Source organism: Mangifera indica, chromosome 11, assembly GCF_011075055.1.
Source record: "Mangifera indica cultivar Alphonso chromosome 11, CATAS_Mindica_2.1, whole genome shotgun sequence".
NCBI lineage: Eukaryota > Viridiplantae > Streptophyta > Magnoliopsida > Sapindales > Anacardiaceae > Mangifera > Mangifera indica.
Window position 1 is genome coordinate 16,127,070 of NC_058147.1, and position 20,759 is coordinate 16,147,828.

The following is a 20,759-nucleotide window of genomic DNA, read 5'->3' on the forward strand; positions in this document are numbered from 1 at the left end:
GTATCTCCATCAAGGATAAAACTCTCCTATCAGGGCATTCAACTTAGAAGTGTCCATAGCCATGCCATTTAAAGCACTTTTTATTGGAGAGGTTGGTCTTCACCATATTAGGCTTGTCCTTAGTTAGTTCCACCACTTTTTCCTTGCCTTTCTCCTTGGAAGAAGAATCAGCAACATTTGTGTAGGATGAGAAACCTTTATGAAAGGTAGTCCCTTTGTAAAAGGTGTGTTTTTGTTAAATAATATCCCTTTGGTGAATGACTTGGAAACCATGGGCTTCATGACCTTCTTTTGCTTCTCCACTTTAATAGCCAACTTACACACATCTTTAAAAGTGCAATATGGTTGCAACTTTACCATATGAGCAATTTCTTGATTCAATCCTCCAATAAATCTTGCAATGGTTTGCTCCTTTACTTTCGGTAGCTCACTCCTTATTAATAGCTTCTCAAACTCTTTTATGTAATGTTCTACTCCATCACTTCCTTGCTTAAGGGTATATAACTTGAGGTAAAGATCTTGTTTATGGTTGCCTGGGAGGAATCTTCTCTTCATAAGCTTTTTTAGTTTCTCCCAAGATCTCACTCTCTATTTACTATCTCTTTCCCTTTGCTTCTTAAGATTTTCCCACCACAAGGATGCATAATCCTTGAATTTCAAGATGGCAAGCTTACATTTCTTCTCATCTGAATAGCCTTTATATTCAGAAACTCTCTCTAAAGCATGTAACCAATCAACAAAATCATCCGGATCCATACTACCCTCAAATTTTAGAATTTCAATTTTCAATCCCCTATCATCATCCTTATTTCTTCTAGGTACCCTATCTTGTTCTTCTTCACTTGAATCATCATGAATCATCAATTGCTTCCTATGATGTCTAGGAGGAGGAGGGGAAGGTCTAATATGTCTTCTTGGGTGATGTAGTTGGGTTAGGAGAGGTGGAGGAGGGGGTATTTACTTTGTGTTTAAGTTTAGGGTTGTGATAAGGGTGTTTGGCTTTGAGTGAGGGTTAAGTCTCTCATCATTTGCATCATTTGATTCATTTGGTCCTTAATGACCTTTAGTTCTCCTTTGACTTCTTCTTTTAGTGTCATGTGGGCAATTTCCCAAAGATGAGGAGGCGAGGAGGATGAGGATGAAGTTCTTTTATAGGATACTTTTGGTAATGGCTAGTGGGCAAAGGCTAATGATTATAAGTATTTAAGGGTTGGGGGCAGTATTAGTAAGTGTTTAGGTTAAGGAAGTTTTGTATTTTAGGCAAATTAAGGTTCTGTGAACAGTAATTTTATAGTAAATAGTAAATTCTGATGGTGAATAGTAACTTTGAGAGGTAGAAATCAGTCAACAAATCACACAAACACCTTAGGCAAAATGGTGCATTTCCATCAAGACAATGCAATACACAAATTCAATTATGGAAATTATTATTTATATGGCACATCAGTAATTTGCCTTTTAATTTTAACCAATCAAATGACCTCCAAATCATGCAAATTATATATCATTGGAAAAAACATTCATAGAGCTTTCTAACGGTATATAATGTCAACCACAACTCAATCGACAAGGCATTTAAAACTAACTTCAACTTTGTTGGCAAAAACTGGAAATTGCAAAATCACACACTGTGAACAGTAACCTGAGGCATACAACACACATTCAAGTCTTCACACTTTGGATTTCAAGGGAAACATAAAATGTAACCAAGGCATAAAGGAAAGTTCCACCAACCTTGAGGTCTTCCACCACCAATCTTCCACCAAGAATGATTGGATAAAGGAAATGAAATAAAAGCCAACAAAGCTTTCTTCAAATTTTCATTCAAAATGCCAACCAACCCCTTACAAATGAAGGTCCACCCCTTTATATAGGAGGCATGGATGACAATGAGACAATATTTCCCACAAAAGTCAACTAAAAATGGCATAAATTAAGCTAAGCCATTCATTATAAACCAAGCTTATACATAGTAATTAACTAAAGACAAAAGTTAGTTGTTTTTTCCTTAACTTTAGGAATGATGTTTCCTAACTAAAACAACTGAATTCTAATTTAGTTCCATTGTAACTAAAAACCAATTTTGGGCTCTTTGGGCTTGTCAAAATGATGTTTGGACGTTTGGGCCATTGATGGACTTCCAAAGTCATTCTTTTGGATCAATTGGAGCAAGCTATTCATTTGGACCTTGGGTGGATGTAATGAGACTATACCCAAAAGTGGTTTTGGGCAAAAATTGAAGGTGCAATGCTTCCTTTGGCTTAGGATTTGCTAGAACTTCATTCTTCTTGGCTTCAAAGGTTGCATGGAGACTTGAGGATGACTTGGAACCCAAAAATGACAATGGAGCTGCGTATACATCAAATATGTATGTAATACATAATCATATGATGATACATTATCTGGCTGTTTAATTCGGTATTAAATATTATACGTATATACAATAATATTGTTTTTAGACATAGAATAGGTATTGACTCGATAAAAGGATCGATTTATATCAATGAATGGTTGGTTTGGTTAATCAATGGTTGAATGAAATTACTCTTTAAATCAATATTAAAAATAAAATAAAGCCAAAAGACTCATTTCCACCCAAGGGTTGTTGAATTTCCAAACTGGTGTGCTTACTAAGTATTAAAATGTCAAACTTTCACCCTTGGGATGTTAAAATTAATAAAATTCGTTAGTTTTATAAATAAAATTGTTATTTAACTATTGATATTAATATTAAAATATTAAAATTATTTTCCCCTTTATTGTGAAAAACTAATAATTTCTCTTAGAATTAGATTTTGAAAAATTACATATGCCCCCCTAAGGTTTCATTTCCAACCCATCATTCTTTGGTGACCATAATCCGATTGTGACCTCTCTTTCTTTATTGTTGATGGTTTCCCGCTAGACGCAATCTCTCCTATATCTGTTGCTAGCTACTCTCTAACGTCTTCATCTTGGAAGAATACGAATCATCTTTGTCTACGTCTTAATCAGAGATGAAGACGCCAAAGAAAGGGGAGTTTAATTGTTAGAAGGAGAGAGTGTCGAAGGAATTTCAATAGAGAAATGGAAACCTAGCATGAGGAAAATGTAATTTTTCAAAGTTTAATCTTGAGAAAAAATTGTTAGTTTTCTAAAGTTGGGGGGGGGGGGAATAAAATAAAGTTTTATTATTTTTATTATATTACTGTTTAAATGATGATTTTACTTTTAAACTAACTAATTCTATTAACTTTAACAGTGCATAGATGGGAGTTTGACCTTTCAATACTTACCGATGTCGGTTTGAGAATTCAACAAACCTTGGGTGGGAATAAGTCATTTGGCCTTAAAAAATTTTATCATCATTAAATATAAATTGCAAATTATATTTAATTAAAATCTAATTTTGATTGGTGTTACATACATGTCATATGGATTGGTGCTAATATGATTTAAATCACAACCACAAACTGTGAAGGTTTGGTCGGGCTTGAAAATGTGCTCCAAGTATTTCAAGTCTGTGATGATATATCTTTGGATCGGCTCCCTTAGAAAGGATGTCTTATTGTCTTTCTTCGAATGTCACACATCAAACACAATAGATAATAAAAATTCTAGTATTTTATTGCATTAAAAATTGTGTTTTGTTCACATAAATATTTTTGCTTTATCATGTTTTAAAGTGTGGCCTGTGCTCATGAAGATAACTCTAGATAAAATGGGAAAATTGAATGGAATTATATTATTCTCTTTCAAGGTTTTTTAATAGAAAATAACTATGATTTTGAAACTCCGATTAGGTCGGTTGATTTGCCCTAAAATTGATGGCCAATTTAGTTCAAATAAAGTTTTGAAATGGTTAAGATATTGGGCGACTTTAAATCATAGTTAAATTAGACAAACATCGTTAGGTCAAAAATTCAACTCTTGGCCTTATGGAATTTTTATTTTTATTTTTATTTTTTGGTAATTATTATGATTCAAACTAAGTTTCAACAATTGCAATACGAACAATGCACCACTAGAGTATAATTCTATTTGATTACATGTATTTCTAATTTTTATTTAATATATTTTAATCGAAAATATAAAAAATTTACAATTACTTAGCAATTGAGAGGGTATGTCTCATACCATCACAAGTTTGTTTGATTATAGATTAAAAATCAATAAAAATTTATGGGTAATTAATATACATAAATAATGACATATCATTATGTAATTAAATATTATTTTATTTTTAATATAAAACTATCCAATTATATAATGATATGTCATTATTTATATATAAAATTATACATATATAACACTACTTATTAAAAATTTACACTTATCAACGATGATGGAATACCACTTTGACCATAAGAAAGCCTGGGATTGGTCAAACCTAACTCAAGGTCCAATCCATATCTAAAAGCATTAGCAACAACTTTATTTTATTTATTTGTTTATCTAAACTAACTGAAATTTGTTCTCCCATTTTCGTGGACAAATTTTATATGGCCAAATGACTTTTTTTCACCCAAGTTTGTGAGATTTGAAAAACCTAAACACCTATTTATGAGTTAATTTTTATTAAAATTTTTAGTTAAAGTAAAGAGGAGAATTGTCATTTTAATAATATGATTAAAAAAATATATAATTTATTATATTTCCTCTAATAGGTTTTAAAAACTAATAACTTCACCTCCGTCTAAAGTTTTTTAACTTTGAAAAGTCACATTCCCCCCCCCCCCCTCCCAAAACCTAGAGTTTTTATCTTTTTTCTATTTCAGTTGCCCCCCAAACTTTTGAAAACATCAATTTAACCCACCTCTTCAACTTCAAATTATTTAAAACTCTGACGACTTCTTTCTCCATTGTGCGATGTCCAAGAGATCTATGTCTCTTTGTCAAGATGAAGAAATCTTCGGGACATTGCGTGATGGAGGAGAAATGGTCGATTTCTACTCGATCATCAGAGGGTAGTTTGAGCATTGAAGAGAAACAACGGTCAACAGACGGAGTGGTCACTAGATTTTTGAATAATCTTAAGTTTTCAAAAGTTTGGAGAGGTGGCTGAAATGGGAAAAAGATGAAAACCGTAGATTTGAGAGAAAAATATAATTTTTAAAGTTGAAAAGTGGGTATTTAGAGTTTTTATATCCGTGGGTGCATATTTGTCTTTGTATTAAAATTTAGGTGAAAAATAGTTATTTTCCCTAATTGAAAAATGGGTATTTAGGTTTTTTATACCGCACAAGTGTATCTTTATTTCTATATTAAAACTTAAGTGAGAAATAGTCTTTTGGCTAATTTTATATTTAGTAAGTTCATCCAACATAAAATTAAAAATTTATTTCTCATTATGTTGGTTTTCTTTTATCAAAAACATAGAAAACACACAAACCCTTCCCTAAGTAATGTGTTTAATTCCTTTTGCCACCAAAGACTAAGTAAACAAAAAAAGGAAAAAAATGTAAAATCCCTCTCACAAATCAACATTCCAAAGAGCACCATCTCCTTCACCACAAGATTGATGAACTTCTTTCATTCTTTCCACTGATTTGCATATTCCACTACACGACCAATCAAATGATGCCACGCATACTTTCCCGGCTCTTGCTTTCCATTCACAATCTACAAAACATACACACAAGCAATAAAAATATAGTCCCTATTATAATTGAGGTTAGATCATTATTGTACAAATATTTATACTATTGGATTTTTCTGATCGAGTTAATATGAATTTGTATCTATCAATTTGTCAATCTATTAATTAAAAGTAATTAAATAGAATCAATTAATAAAAAAATTAATATTATATATACAAATAATAAATATTAACGAGTATAAACAAATTAACTCTCATATAATTAATCGATAATTATATAATCACATTAGAAGATGTTAATTTATTTTTATATGTATATGTATATATCATTTATGTATGAGATGTTGCTGACAATATTAATTACCTGGAGGAGTCCCACAACACATTGAGCGATCATCAACATGTTCAACTTCCAACCCAATGAGCCATGCCCCTAACGAAACGTCTTCATTTGCGTATCTATGCAATATTGGCCTGCCAATAATCCAATTAAAAAAAAAAAAAAAAGCTTACAGTAAGTGAAGTTATAAAATTGAAGTTTGTAACTATTTTATATTTAATTTGGGTTTAGCCTGAGCAGGATCTAATTAAGTTTAAGAGAGTTAATTCACAATCAGTTTAAGATTAATGATCTGAGGCTTACATTCTTTTTGAAAATAATTCAAACTTTAAATATTCAAATTAATTCAAATTCGACACTTTTGATCCAAGTTCTATTTCAAGTTTGAATAGTTTGGATAAGTCCAACTAAATTTGTGACAATTAAACTTATAATCTATTTATTGATAATAATTTTTGAATTAGAATCTTAGATTATCATATTATAATTAAAAAGATTATGATTATAATCCAATGACAATTACTAATCTAATTATTACCTGTTTAGAGACAACTTTTTTAGATTTATAACAAAAGACCCAACCAAGAAAAAATTTAAAAGACGTAAATACTCAACATAAATTTGATTGTGCTTAATGGGCTTGATAATGTTATCATTAATTAATTATGTGATAATATTTTGTGCACTAACAAGATGATATGTTATCATTTAATAAAATAATTTTAAATTAAAAATAAATAAATCACTTAATCTTATTATGACAATTTAATTGTTAATATCAGTTAATATTTATTTTGTTAGTATTATAGTTTTACTCTTAATGATGTTCAAATATTGAATTAGAAAATAAATTCTAAATAAATGAAATTCAATGTCGGTATAAAGGGATGAATAACTAACGAATTGATGGAGATATAAGCAGCAAGATCCTTGGAAATGGCATAGATTTGGCCCGTTGCATGCCTGAAATACTTGTTCCCTTCTTCCCCAAATTTCCAATACTCTGGCTCATGATATTTCACCCCCCTACATTCAACAAAATCAATTAATAATTCTTAATTTTGTATACCATTCATTGTAACACTAAAACTCTAAAGCGTAAGAATAAATCATTAAATCATATAAAAATATATCATTTTATATGTATTTATTAATACTCTTTGACTATATTTTTCAATATTATATTAAATACGTTTTTATACATTAAAATTTTCTAATATAATTCAGAATTATAAAAAAAGAAAACAAAAACCACTCACTTTTGAGAGAGAACCGGACCGGATTTCATGCAGCCAATATAGATCCTGGGCTTGGACCGGTACCTTGCAAGCGTGTTCATTAGCATTCCTAAAACAACACAAAATTAGAAACTCCTTAATTATTAATAGATATAATAAATTATCAATATTTTTAACTTGATTTTTTTATACCCAAAGGACGCCTGACCAGAACTGAAAGTTCATGATTTGGATTATGCTCGTATTTGTGTCAAGTCATTTTAGATTTTAGATTATAAGACTTTCAATCCGAATTTAACTTGAATTAGAATAGTATAAAAAAAGTATATAAAATCTAAATATAAATGGATTAATATGACACAACCTGATTTGATTTAATGAAAAACAAATTGTGTTGTGTCAAAACACAACCCGTTGCATCTATTCAATTCACTTGACATGTTTAGATCTAAAACAAACTTATTTTCTACTTACATATGACTCATATTGACTTAACCCATTTTGATATGACATGCCCTAAAAAAGATAAAATATTTAAATGCAGACCAATTTGAAGTTATGAAGGATCAATATAAGTTAAAATTTGTGTAAAATATATTCAATTCGAACCTCTTTTTTATATATTTTATCAAGTTAATGAATTGTGTTGAAAAATTACCAACCCTATTTGAAGAAAGAAGAATGTAATTTTTTTTGTTTTGGTAATGAATGTAATGTAAAAAAAATTGACAGAATTTGTTTCATTAAAACATTGTTGTCAAAAAATATTTAATTGTAACAATATAACTATGTATACTCACTCTAGGTATATAAATATGTACATACTTATATGTGTCATCATATAATTAAGTGATTTTGAATTAAAGATAAAATAATATTTACTCATGTGATGACACATGTAAGTGTGTACACAATTATGTTTATAAAATAGGTACACATAGTATTGCTCTAATTGTAAATATAGAAGTAGCTTATCAAAAAATTTGAAAAAAATATTTTTCACAACTTTTAAATTCAAAATGAATATTTAAAAAAAAAAAATTTTTTTTTCAAAATAAATGTTGAAAACCCTATTTCTTACTGTAATCTTAACTTTTTCAGTTTCAAAACTAAGCTAATAATTGAATATAAAGTATCAAATATAATAATTTTATATACACAATTAAAACAAATATGAATATAAATGTTGATGTGTTATTTTATGATTAAATATTTAAATTATTCAATCACATGATAATACATCGATGTTTACACTCATATCTGTATTTATTAATACTTGAAATATTATTATTGGAAAAACATTCCTATAGACTAAGCATATCACGAAAACATATCTTAATTTTTGAAAAAAAAATCTTTTTAATCTGTTGATATAAATCAAAAAATTAGAGAAGAAATAAAATAAGTGAATAAAAAACAAACCTAAATTCACATGAACATCATCATCAACTTTCAAGTAGAACTCAGCATCCCAAATAGAAAAGGCAGTTGAAAAATATAAGCGAGTCTTGGTCGACAATTCATGATAGCCTTCAACATGTTTGAGCCTCAGAAAATCATGAAACTCAGCGTCTTCTTCATCAATGGCTTTGTCAAGAACTCCACCTCGTGTGGCACTGTGCCCTATCACAAACTTTATCACTATCCCCTTTTCTTCCTCCAATTTCTTCAACTTTGCCCCTACATCCATTGCAAAATAAAAGTTGGAAGATAATTTTTATATACATGTATACATGAAAATAAAGTAAAAATAGATAAATAAATAGAAATAAAACATGGGTATATAAAAAACCTGTTGGCATCCAACTTTCTCTGAGTGAGTCTCTCCTTTTCTTGCTGCTAAAAGCTGTATTAATTCCTATGACCACAAAAGCCTTCTGTAAACTGTGATTAGTACTTGCTCTTTCTACCATATTTTGGCCATCGATTTTTCTTGTTCTAGCTACTGCTAGCTCCATCTCCAATGCTGAAATTGTTTTATCAAGTGACCTATACATTTACACACAAAAAATAAGATTTTTTTCCATATAAATATTAAGGTTGGTTTGGATTTGGGCCAAGTCCAAATAAGGTTCACTTCAAGATCAGTTCATATTTGAAAGAGTCAACTCAAATTTGATGAATATAAGATCGAATGTGACTAAAAAATAATTGTACTTTAAATTTAATTCAAGTCAGTTCGAAACTCAAATACTCGGATTGGCTTTAACTCAACTCATTGAGTGAAAATAAGTCCAATCCTTTGACTCGAATTGGGCAACTTCCATTTGGGCTTCAGTAGTTTTCATTGAATCTAACCCTACCAGGATGAGAAATTCTACGGTGCCAGTTGGTACAGATAATAGCTAGGTATATTTTGATTATCGAACAAGAGAAAACAGTAATAATAAGTTAACATCGAAATACAACATGGAAAAAGTTCCCAGTACATTCAGATCATTCAACAAGGAGAAAAACAATTCTGATAAATTACCTCAGCGATATAATATTGTAACAGTATCACAGAATGACTCGTACTCCCAAGTTTATGAATAATAGCAAAAAAAAAAAATAATAATTAGCTTACTGAATAGCTTGGTGAGTCCTTGTGACCTCTTCCATGATATCTACTGGTTTTGCTTCTACCAGTTTCTCCTTAAAATAAAAGGAAAAATTATTATTTTCGATGCCAAAACTGTTGCAATTTAATAAAATTAAAAAATAAAATAAAATTACACCCACGAGTAGTTGAGCTAATTAATTCATGGAAATAAGTAACAGAAACTTGAGTTGAGCATATTAATAATAATACTAATTTGATAATTAAGAACAACACAATTTATTATGCATTATAAATATTTTCTTAATCACATGGTAATTTTTTCAGCAGCTTGTTTTAGAGGCACTTCTAGAGACATGAACATAGACACAAGCAAAGGTCACCAACAGCTGTAGAATTATGTATGAACTACCAAAGTATTCTCGGGATCAAAATCACTTCTAACTTCTGCAAGCTGCTTCGAAACATGATGGCGGATAATCGGGAATTCCTGCTCTTCTTGTTGATGACCATTCTTCTGAAATGTGTGATGAGAATTGGTCCATGACCTCACAACTGATCCAGCAAGAAAGCAAGCTATGCACAGAACAATAATCACTTTTCCTGAAAGTGCTTTTACCCTCATCTTTCTAGGCTCGTTCTCAAGCGGCCAAGGCCACCCCGCCGCTGTGTGCATCAGTCGCCACAACCCCACGACAAGCTTGTTCTTTTCAAAAAGCGAAGGCCTAGGGTTTTTGCCCTTGTCAAACTCCATGAAAGCAAAATAGAAAGAAATGAGAAGAAATTTAATGTCACATAATATTTATAGTGTGACATATAGCTTAAATATAAGTCAAACAAGAAGTTTAGTGCTTAATAAAACATGTCATGTGAAGGAATATGATGTGCTAAATTAATTATTGAGAAGCGAAATTGAACACACCAGCTTAAATTTTGATCATATGTAACGTTGAAAAAAGTTCGCGAATTTGAAAGCAAGTTAAAAAAAGAGGAAAAACAAAATGTGCACAATAAGTTAAAAAAAGATATAATTTAGAGTAATATACCTTGAAAGAGCGTCAAAATGTTAAAAGCTTTGGCTTTCGATTGACAAATGCTTGGTATAGAAGGATAATATATACATATTTAGAGGCGGGTTCAAGAGCATTTCTGGACGTATGTAATATCTAATTGGAGTGACATATATGTAATGGGGGTTGTTTGTTTGCTGGGAAAATTGGCAGTTCAATCATGCAGGATTCATGGTTCACCAAATTTTTAATTTGGTGTTAACATAGAAAGAACTTGATTATTTGTTTGAGTGGAGCTTCTATCTGGTAAGATTTGCGTGTGTTTATTTGAGATTTTAAGAGTGAGTAAATCAAGTTTTAGAAAGAGAGTTGAAGCACTTAATTAAGCTAATTACTCCGAATACACTGTTTCTTGGTTACCAGCAATATTATATACACTAGATTTAACCTCTATATATACACACACACACACATACACGCGCTAACAATAGATAAAAATATAAATACAAAAATTAACGTGTCATTATGTGATTAAATGTGAGTCTACTTTTAATTTAAAATTATCTTATTATATAATAATGCGTCAATATTTGTACCAATTATTAGTATATGAAATATTAATTAAAGGCTTAATGTTAGCAAATTCATTACAACAAATTTCATAAAAGGAGATGAAAACTTTCAATCCAGTAAGTAAGAAATTTGTCCTAGAAAGTTAAACGAGACGATTGACCAAATCGTCACAAAAGGTGCGTTACTAAAGGGTAATGCCCACAAAAAAAGAAGGTCAAATGACTTATTCCCACACAAAGTATAATGTTTTCCCAAGTTCCCACCCCTTAACTTTGAAAATCTCATTTACCTATTCATAGGCAATTAAAATTAACAGAATCCTAACCCCTTAAAATTTTATCCCCTTCTCCTTCTAAACCCTAAAATCTAACCATTTCACCCTTAGACTAAGTTTTAAAAATGATATTTCCCCCTCAGGTTTAGTTTTCAAGCTCTGACGTCATTGTCAATGACTTCTCCCTCTGACAATCTCTTTTCTCTCACCTAGACCTTCGACTAATGCATTTGAAGTCGAGAAGACAAAGAGTTTTATCAGGAAGACTAGTGTCTTCTCAGAAGAAGATGAACGTCTTTCTTGTCTTATTTTAGGAAGACGATTGATGTATATTCGACCACCTCTCCAATTTCGGCTTCCAAGCCTTCATCAACCCTACTTGCCACCCACGAAGCTAAGAAGAATGAATATCTAGCAATGCACCAACTTAAGGACATCAAGCTTTTTCACTTTTGGCCCAAATCCACTTTTGGGTACAGTATCACTGCATACACCTAAGGTCCAAGTGAATAACTTTGTCTCATGGGCCCAAAAGAAAGCTTCATGAGGAGATTTATCAAGGCCTAGCCATCCAAGCATCATTTTGAAGCCCAAAAAGCCCATTTTGTATGTTTAGTTTACTTGTAACAAGATGAGAGATTAGTTGTTTTAGTTAGGAAACATGATTCCTAAAGTTAAGGAAAAAACAACTAACCTTTTGTTTTTAGCTAATTAATAGGTATGGGCTTAATTTAGAATGAAAGGCTTAGCTTAATTCATGCAATTATAGTTGATTTTGTTAACTTTTATTGGATCTTGCCACCACCCTCTTCTATATAAAGGGTGAGCCTTCATTTATAAAGGTTTAGCTTGTTCTTTTTAAAAGATAATGAAATCTTTGTGAAGTGTTTTGAAGCTCTCACTTATCCTTCCTTTACCCAATCATCTTTGGTAGAGATTGGTGGTGGAAGGCCCCAAGGTTGGTGTATCTCTTTCCTTTATGCCTTGGTTTTCATTAATGTGATCTTTAGAATCCAAAATTGCATGCATGTGAAGGGTTTTCATTCCTATGGCAGAAAGTTGTAGCATAATTACCATTTCTGCTACTACATTACCTGTATACTGATCATCTTATTCTATATTAATTGTGTATGTCCATAGCTTGAAAGAAAGTTCATTGTATTATGATTATGATGAAATGAATTTCGCTGGATTTGGAATTGATTTGGTTGGCTAAATTGTAAGAACAAAAAAACTACCTAACCATTTGAATAGTGATTCTTGAAAATTGTGTTTAAGTGTTGTTGCATTGTTTGATAGGAAATGCACCATTTGATATCAAAGCCGGGGCTATTTTTGTGATTTGTTGACTATAATCTTCTCCTTAGAGCTACTATTCAAGGTCAAAAATTACTGTTCACCATAAAGTTACTGTTCACAGAACCCTAATTTTGCCTAAGCACTTACTAATATTTACCCCACCTTTAAACACTTATAAGCATTAGCCTTTACCAACTAGCCATTACCAAAAATGTCCCACAAGAGAACTTTATCCTCCTTCTCTTTACCCCCTCAACCTTAGGAGTTTGGCCAAAAGAGATTGGAAGGAGAAATCCAAGAACTCAAGAATGAATTTAGAATCCAAATGGCTCAAATGATGCAATTGATTAGAGACTTGGTTATCACTCCAAACCAAGGCCCATTAAACCAAACCTCCACCACAACCGACCCCATAACCTCTTCCAAGGAGACACAATAGACCTCTTCCTCCTCCTTCTAGACATCATGGAGAGGAATTGATTTTCCCTAGTGGTTCAAATGATGAAGAACATGAAAAACCACCAAGGAGGAATAATGATGATGATAGAGGCCTAAAGATTAAGATTCCAGAATTTGATAGAAGTATGAGTCTAAATGACTTTGTTGATTAGCTTCATGCTATCGAAAGAGTATTTGAATATAAGCGCTACTTGAATGAGAAAAATGCAAACTAGCCATCTTGAAATTCAAGGATTATGCATCCTTGTAAGGGGACACCTTAAGAAACAAAGGGAAAGAGATGACAAAGAAAGAGTTAGATCTTGGGAAAAGCTTAAGAAGCTTATGAAGAGGAGATTCCTTCCGAAAAACCATAGACTAGATCTATACCTCAAGTTGCACACTTTGAAGCAAAGAAGTGATAATGTTGAGCACTATTTAAGAGAATTTGAGAAGTTATTGATAAGAAGTGAACTATCGGAGGTTAAAGAACAAACCATTGCAAGGTTTCTTGGTGGATTAAACTAAGATATAGTTCATATGGTGGAGTTGCAACCTTATTGTACCTTTGAATATGTATGCAAATTGGCTATCAAAGTTGAGAAGCAAAAAAAGACGTTAAAGCCCACGGTTGCCAAGCCATTCACCAAAGAAGCATCTTACACCAAGGGCGCTTCATTTACCAAGGGAACTACTTTCCACAAAGGTTCCCTATCATACTTAAAGGCTGTCGAAACCACCTCCAAGTAGAAGAGAAAAGAATAAGTGGTAGAAGCAACCATGAATAAGCCTAAGATGGGAAAATTAGACCTCTCCAATAACAAGTGTTTCAAGTGACAAGGCCATGGATGCTTCCAAGCCAAATTCCCTAATAGGAGAGCTTTGTCATTAATGGAGATTTAAGCCATTGTGGAGTCTCTTCAAGAAGAAGATGAAAGTGAAGCTTCTAACCATGATAAGGGTGCTATTGAAAATAAAAGAGAAGAACTTTTCCAAGAGGCTAATGAAGGGGAGATGTTAGTCATTAGGAGAGCATTGTATTACAAGTCCCTCCCTTATGAAGAGCAAAGACTCCAAAATTTTCAATCAAAATACACCATTAGAGGCAAGGTGTGTTCTTTAATTATAAATAGTGGTAGTTGTGCAAATGTAGATGCCAACCATACTTTTTAAACATGACGACTGTGACTATGATTTTTTAAGAGCAAAATGTCATTTTTGGCAAAGAAACAACCATTTTCTTGAGGCTACTTAGCTCAATGAAAACATTACTCAAACTCTAATGGTTAAGTAATGGAACCAGCTTACAATTTGCCAACCAAGTGCTTATTTCATTCTCCATAGGCAAACATTATCATGATGAAATCTTATGTGATATGGTTCCTATGGATGGATGCAACTTTTTGTTGGGAAGACCATGACAATTTGATAGAGAAGTGAGTCATAATGGCAAGAAGAACACTTACTCCTTCAAGTTCAATGGAAAGACTATCATCTTGATCCCTCTTAGTCCCCAAGAAGCTAATAAGTTTATCAAGGGAAAAGAAGTCAAAAGGGAAAGTACGTATATGAATAGACAGTAAATGGAAAAAGCCCTTTTGAGACTGCAACCTGTTTATGCGCTTCTTATGCTTGAAGGGAAGTCAAACAAGAGAAGAAAGAAGCAAATCCCTTAGTGCAACCTTTCTTGGCCGAATATGAAGATGTCTTTCCTGAAGAGCTCCCACTTGGCCTTCCTTCTTTAAGGGGCATTGAGCATCAAATAGACTTGATTTCGGGAACACCCTTGCCAAATAAGCCAGCCTATAGATGCAACCCTATGGAGACTAAGGAGTTATAATGGCAAGTGAAGGAATTGATTACAAAAGGCTATACTAGGCCAAGTATGAGTCTATGCTCGTTTCAAGCCTTACTAGTGCTCAAGAAAAATAGGTCATATAAGATATGTATAGATAGTTGAGCTATTAATAACCTTACCATCAAGTATTGATATCCTATCCCTAGACTTGATGACATGCTAAATGAGTTGCATGGTGCATGTGTTTTCTCCAAAATTAACCTAAGGAACGGTTACCATAAAATACACATGAATGAAAGTGATGAGCAGCTACCATCCCTAGAACAAATTGTGCTTTCTGGATCTATAGTTTTTAAAGATGGCATCCAAGTAGATTAATCAAAGGTGGAAGCCATCTAGACTTGCCCCAACTGAAGACTCTTACTAAAGTTAGAATTTTTTATGACCTTGCTTCTTTCTATAGGTATTTTATGCCTAATTTTAGCACTTTTATGACACAAATCAGTGAATGCATAAAGAAGAATGACTTTGAATGGTTTACGATAGCTTCCAAAACATTTGAGGAGATTAAAAAGAAATTATGTAAAGCTCCTGTATTAGCCTTACCTGACTTTGATAAGGTGTTTAAGTGGAGTGTGATGCTAGTAGAGTTGGAACTCCTCACTCAAGCTAAAAGAACTATTGCTTATTTTAGTAAGAAACTCAATAATACAAAGAGAAGGTATTCTACCTATGATAAGGAGTTTTATGCCATTGTTAAGGACCTTGACCATTGGAGCCACTACTTGAGGCCTAAACAATTTGATCTTCATTCAAATCACCAAGCTTTGAAGTTTCTTAGTAGCCAACATAAGATAAGTGCATAACATGCTAAATGGGTAAAGTTCTTTCAATCATTTTCCTTTGTTTCTTCCTACAAGCAAGTGGCATCTAATGTGGTGGCTGATGCACTTTCAAGGAGGCATTGCCTATTGTTGATACTTGATGTATGGGTTCTTGGGTTCCAACTTATGAGGGAGTATTATAATAAAGATGATAAGCTTGGGGAGATCATAAAGAAGTGTTCAAAAAGGGCATATGAAGACTATTCTATCCATTATGGTTTTCTTTCTTCAAAGAAGCTAAATTATGCATCCTTAAGAGCTTTTTAAAGAACTTCTCATTAGAGAGGCTCATAGTAGTGGATTAACAGGGCCCTTTGGCATAAATAAGACCTTAAACATGCTTAAGGAGCATTTTTATTGGCCTAAGATGGTGAGTGATATCTAAGCCATTATTGCAAGTTGTGGCACATGTCAAAGGTCTAAGTCTTATTTCAAACTAGGCCCCTACATGCTTTTACCTATTTCAAAGCAACTTTAGGAGGATCTTAACATGGATTTTGTTATGGCTCTTCTAAGAACTCAGAGGGGAAAAGATGCTATAATGGTGGTAGTGGATAGATTCTCTAAAATGGCACACTTCATCCCTTCCTTCAAGACTGAAGATACTAGCAAGGTAGCTGATTTGTTCTTCAGAAAAGTGTGAGGCTTCATGGGATCCCTAGAACTATAGTTTTAGATAGGGACACTAAATTCTTAAGCCATTTTTGAAGAACCTTATGGAGTAAATTGGGAACAAAACTCATGTTCAACACCTCACATCATCCTCAAATTGATGGCTAAACTGAAGTAACCAATAAGACTTTAAAAGCCATTTTGAGAACCTTATTCAGCAAGCACTTGAAAGATTAGGATATGAAACTTGACCAAGCTGAATTTGCATACAATAGAAGTCTAAGCACAACAACCAACCACTCTCTATTTGAGGTAGTGTATGGCCTTAATCCCTTAACTTCTTTAGATCTAACTTTTTTACCTCTTGATGTGCAAGTTAATAAAGATGCCATAGAAAAAGTTGCTGCCATGAAGAAACTCTATGAAGCTATCAAATTTTAGATCATAAAGGCCAATGAAGCTTACAAGAGGAAGATTAACAAGCATTGTGTTAAAAACTCTTATAATGGCTAATATGAACCTAAAGTAAGGGTGAATAGGTTCTCAAAAATAAATTAAATTATACACTGTAACAAATTCTAGAGCAAACTTTATAAACTACACAACTGAAATACCAACAATAAATTTAACAATAATAAACTTTAAAGCAAGAATAAACATTAATAGCAATAGAGACAAATAACAAGCTGAAATAACTAATAACAGCAACAATAAATGTCAATATTAACTACAACAATAAATAACAATAAATATCAATAATAACAGATAATATTTAAGGAGATAGAGTTGTTGAAATGCTCATTTAAAGTGGTTCGGAGCTTTCTCTTGCAAGCCTCCTACGTCCACTTCTCTAAGCAAACCGTCTTAAAGTTTTACTATCACTTGAAAATTTTTCTATAGGTAGTATATCTGGGATTTCGCCCACCATACTAGTTGATACAAGATTGTGCCCATAATATTTGATTACAAGATATGAACAAGTTTAAGTGAACAGAACTCACAAAGAATAAAAGTTCTGAGCTCACGGAGTGTTTCAAAGAAACCAAAGTAGTAATTTTTTTAGTTTTTCCTTTTTGCTTCTTTTGATTTTTCTTCTCCATTTTTCTCATCACCCTGCTCTTCAATTTAAACCAAATTCATAGAGATATTTGATTTCGTTAGGTTAAGTTTTTGTCGACGGTTTTCTGAAAAAATTTGGTGAAGAAAAAGAGCCTTGATCAAAGTTCAACGGATAGGTTTAAATGCTTCAACAGATAACTTTCAGCACGGATGGACATCACAGTAAACAATTCAAATACATAAAGATAAATAAATATAAATCACAGTTACTCCCCCTCACTTTTAGCTATAAAAATATTTCTTTTACTAATTTCTCCCCTTTTTTGTTAGCAATCAAAAATGGACATCAGAATCAGCAGCAAGCAAAAAACTCATATAATAATCAAGTAGAAGTATGAGCAGGCAACACCAAACGGATAAATTTCTTGCAAATTCAATAAGTTATTAGCCCAATCTCTCCCCCTTTCTATTATATAAAAACAAAACTTGATAGAATTTCCTTGATTTTTTAAATAGCTCAAAATGACTACTAAATGAAACAGACGTCCAATATCAATTGACATCAATCAACCAACCTCACAATATTAGCATCAATAATAAAGCTAATCCATACCATCCATGTAACATCCGAATTCAGGTGTGTCAGTAAACTCCACTTCTAAAATTACCCCTAGAATGGATTTTATAACTTGTTGTGTAAAGAAATTGCAAAAGAATTAGAGAGAACTACTAAATGAGCAATATTTTTCAAAGGGGGTAAAATGGTCATTTTATAAAGATTCAAGGGACAAAGTGGGAATTAAAATTGAAGGGCACACTTGAAATTATATGGTGGTGCTAAGGGTTTTTGGTAATTGACTAAGGATAAAATAGTAATTTATGGAAAAGGTTAAGGGCAAAATGGTCCAAAAGGCTTATAAATTATATAATCTATTCATTCTCTTCTTCTTCCAGCCGAGAACTCCATGAAATTAAGCTAAAGCTTTCCCTTAATCAAAATTCGTCCAAAAACCTAGCTAAACCACCTAATTTTCAGAGGCCCCAGTTATAAAAAGTGTAGATCTGTCAATTCTGATCAGTTCTAAGGTAAGAAATTTAATTTTTAAGATATGTGAAATTTGGGAGTTTGATGGATGATTATATTTTTGGTTGATTAAGGTTGCCAGAAAGAAGAAAAGAAGGTGAATAAGCTTAAATCACCTATTTGGCAAAGAAAAGGTAAGAATTTCATACTTTACATACTTGAAGTAAATTTGAGTTAGGTTATTTAAATAACCTTTACTTATATAAGTGTGTAAGGTATTAGAATTAAGGTGATTTATGCTTAAAAGGATAAAGAAATTCATTAGGATTCAGGATGTAATTTTTGGCCATAAGGGTAAAAAGGTAATTTTGGCCATAAGGGTAAAAAGGTAATTTTGGCCATAAGGGCAAAAATGTCATTTTATGCGATATAGGTTAATTTTGCTTAATTATATGCATAATATGTGTAATAACCCTTATATTAAGCCTACATTGTATATTTGAAATTAATTAAATGTATAAGATATATAAATGCATGAGAAAATAATATGATGTTGAGAATGAATGAAAAGAATAAGGGAAAATAACAAATGCGCATATTTCATAATATGGTTATATATGCATACATGAGGAATCATAACATATGCATGATTTAGAAAAAAATAAAGAAAGAGGAAAAATATTTTCTAAGTCATGCATGCTTTCATAATGACTCATATGATACAGGAAAGCAGAAAACATACTTAAAATCCTTACACGCCAGCTGTACTGTGTGGACAGCAAATAAAATAATCGGTTGTACTGTGTGGACAACCAGCTGTACTGTGTGGACAGCAAAGAAAAAAAAAATATCAGCTGTACTGTGTGGACAGCAAAGAAAAATATCAGCTGTACTGTGTGGACAGCAAAAGAAAAATATTAGCTGTACTGTGTGGACAGCAAAAAAAAAATATTAGCTGTACTGTGTGGACAGCAAAGAAAAAAAAAATATGCGTGTAAGAGAGAATTATACTTTGTATGGTGACTGCAAGTACTATCATATGTAGTCTAGATCGATCAATGAGAAAGAGAAAGAAACAAATTAGTAAATATTTTATGAAAGTCATTTGCATTAGAATTATGCATACAAGCCTGTGTGGCTGATAAAGAGCTGAGAAAGATGTACGATCAGAAAATAGAAATGTCATGGCACTCATACATGCATAAATCATAACGAGTGCATCATATCTGTATAGTAAGGAAATGAATAAATGTGTGAAAGGAAAGAATTCTGATATGTGTTTAATGCGTGTCCGTGTCAATAATTTGATATATGAATAGCCCAGACACGCTGAGTATGAAAGAGATTAATACTGGTATGAAATACTTTAAGTGTTTAGTATGATTTTCTTACTGAGCCATAGTCGCTCACTCCGTTTAATTTAATATTTTACAGGTAAAGAAATGCAGCAAAGGTTCCCGAGGAGCACTAATGAGACATGAGGCTAAGGGAGGAAGGCACCATAATTTTTGTTGACTTAAATGTTATAATGTATATGTAATATATATATATATATATATGATTAGTTTTGAAAATTGGTTATAAAGTTTCTGTGGGTGATAATTTTTATAATTGTTATTATTATGTATTTATTTTACTAATGGTAATTAAGTTGATGAAAATCCAGTCGATTGGTAGGACTGGTTTGTGTGAATTACAAATTGGGAGTGTTACAGGGCATAATGAAAAAGAGAAAAATATTCCCCGGGCCCTCTAAAGTAGGGGAACTCATGCCGTTTTTCTGTAACACACCCAATTATTTAGGAGAGGTTACAATCCATAATATCATCACTAGGAATTAGATCAGAAAAGCATAAACAATAGCATGCAATAGCAATAGCAATATCAATATCAATATATAAGAAATGAGTGTCATCATCAAAACATAGTAAAAATAAGAAACTAAGATTATGAAATGCAAAAAAAATGAAATGTATGATCACAGATGACAATGCATCCAATCATGAACTTCTTGTTAAAAATTCTTATAATCTTCTCTTAAGTGTTATTGTTCAAGCATGATATGATCTTGCCTTTCATGTATGCCATCCAGA

At 32.0% G+C, this 20,759-nt stretch overlaps 1 protein-coding gene across 1 annotated transcript; it reads right to left on the bottom strand.

The window, feature by feature from the left end:
* Nucleotides 1-5,287: 5,287 nt before the first annotated feature.
* On the bottom strand, nucleotides 5,288-10,814 carry LOC123230012 (probable beta-1,3-galactosyltransferase 8). The gene is made up of 9 exons (XM_044656103.1): nucleotides 10,742-10,814; nucleotides 10,108-10,443; nucleotides 9,723-9,790; nucleotides 8,949-9,145; nucleotides 8,579-8,836; nucleotides 7,178-7,265; nucleotides 6,819-6,944; nucleotides 5,943-6,052; nucleotides 5,288-5,601 (listed from the first exon to the last, which is right to left on the bottom strand). The coding sequence occupies exons 2-9, from the start codon at nucleotides 10,369-10,371 to the stop codon at nucleotides 5,453-5,455; spliced, it is 1,260 nt and encodes a 419-aa protein (XP_044512038.1). The 5' UTR covers nucleotides 10,372-10,443; nucleotides 10,742-10,814; the 3' UTR covers nucleotides 5,288-5,452.
* Nucleotides 10,815-20,759: the final 9,945 nt, after the last annotated feature.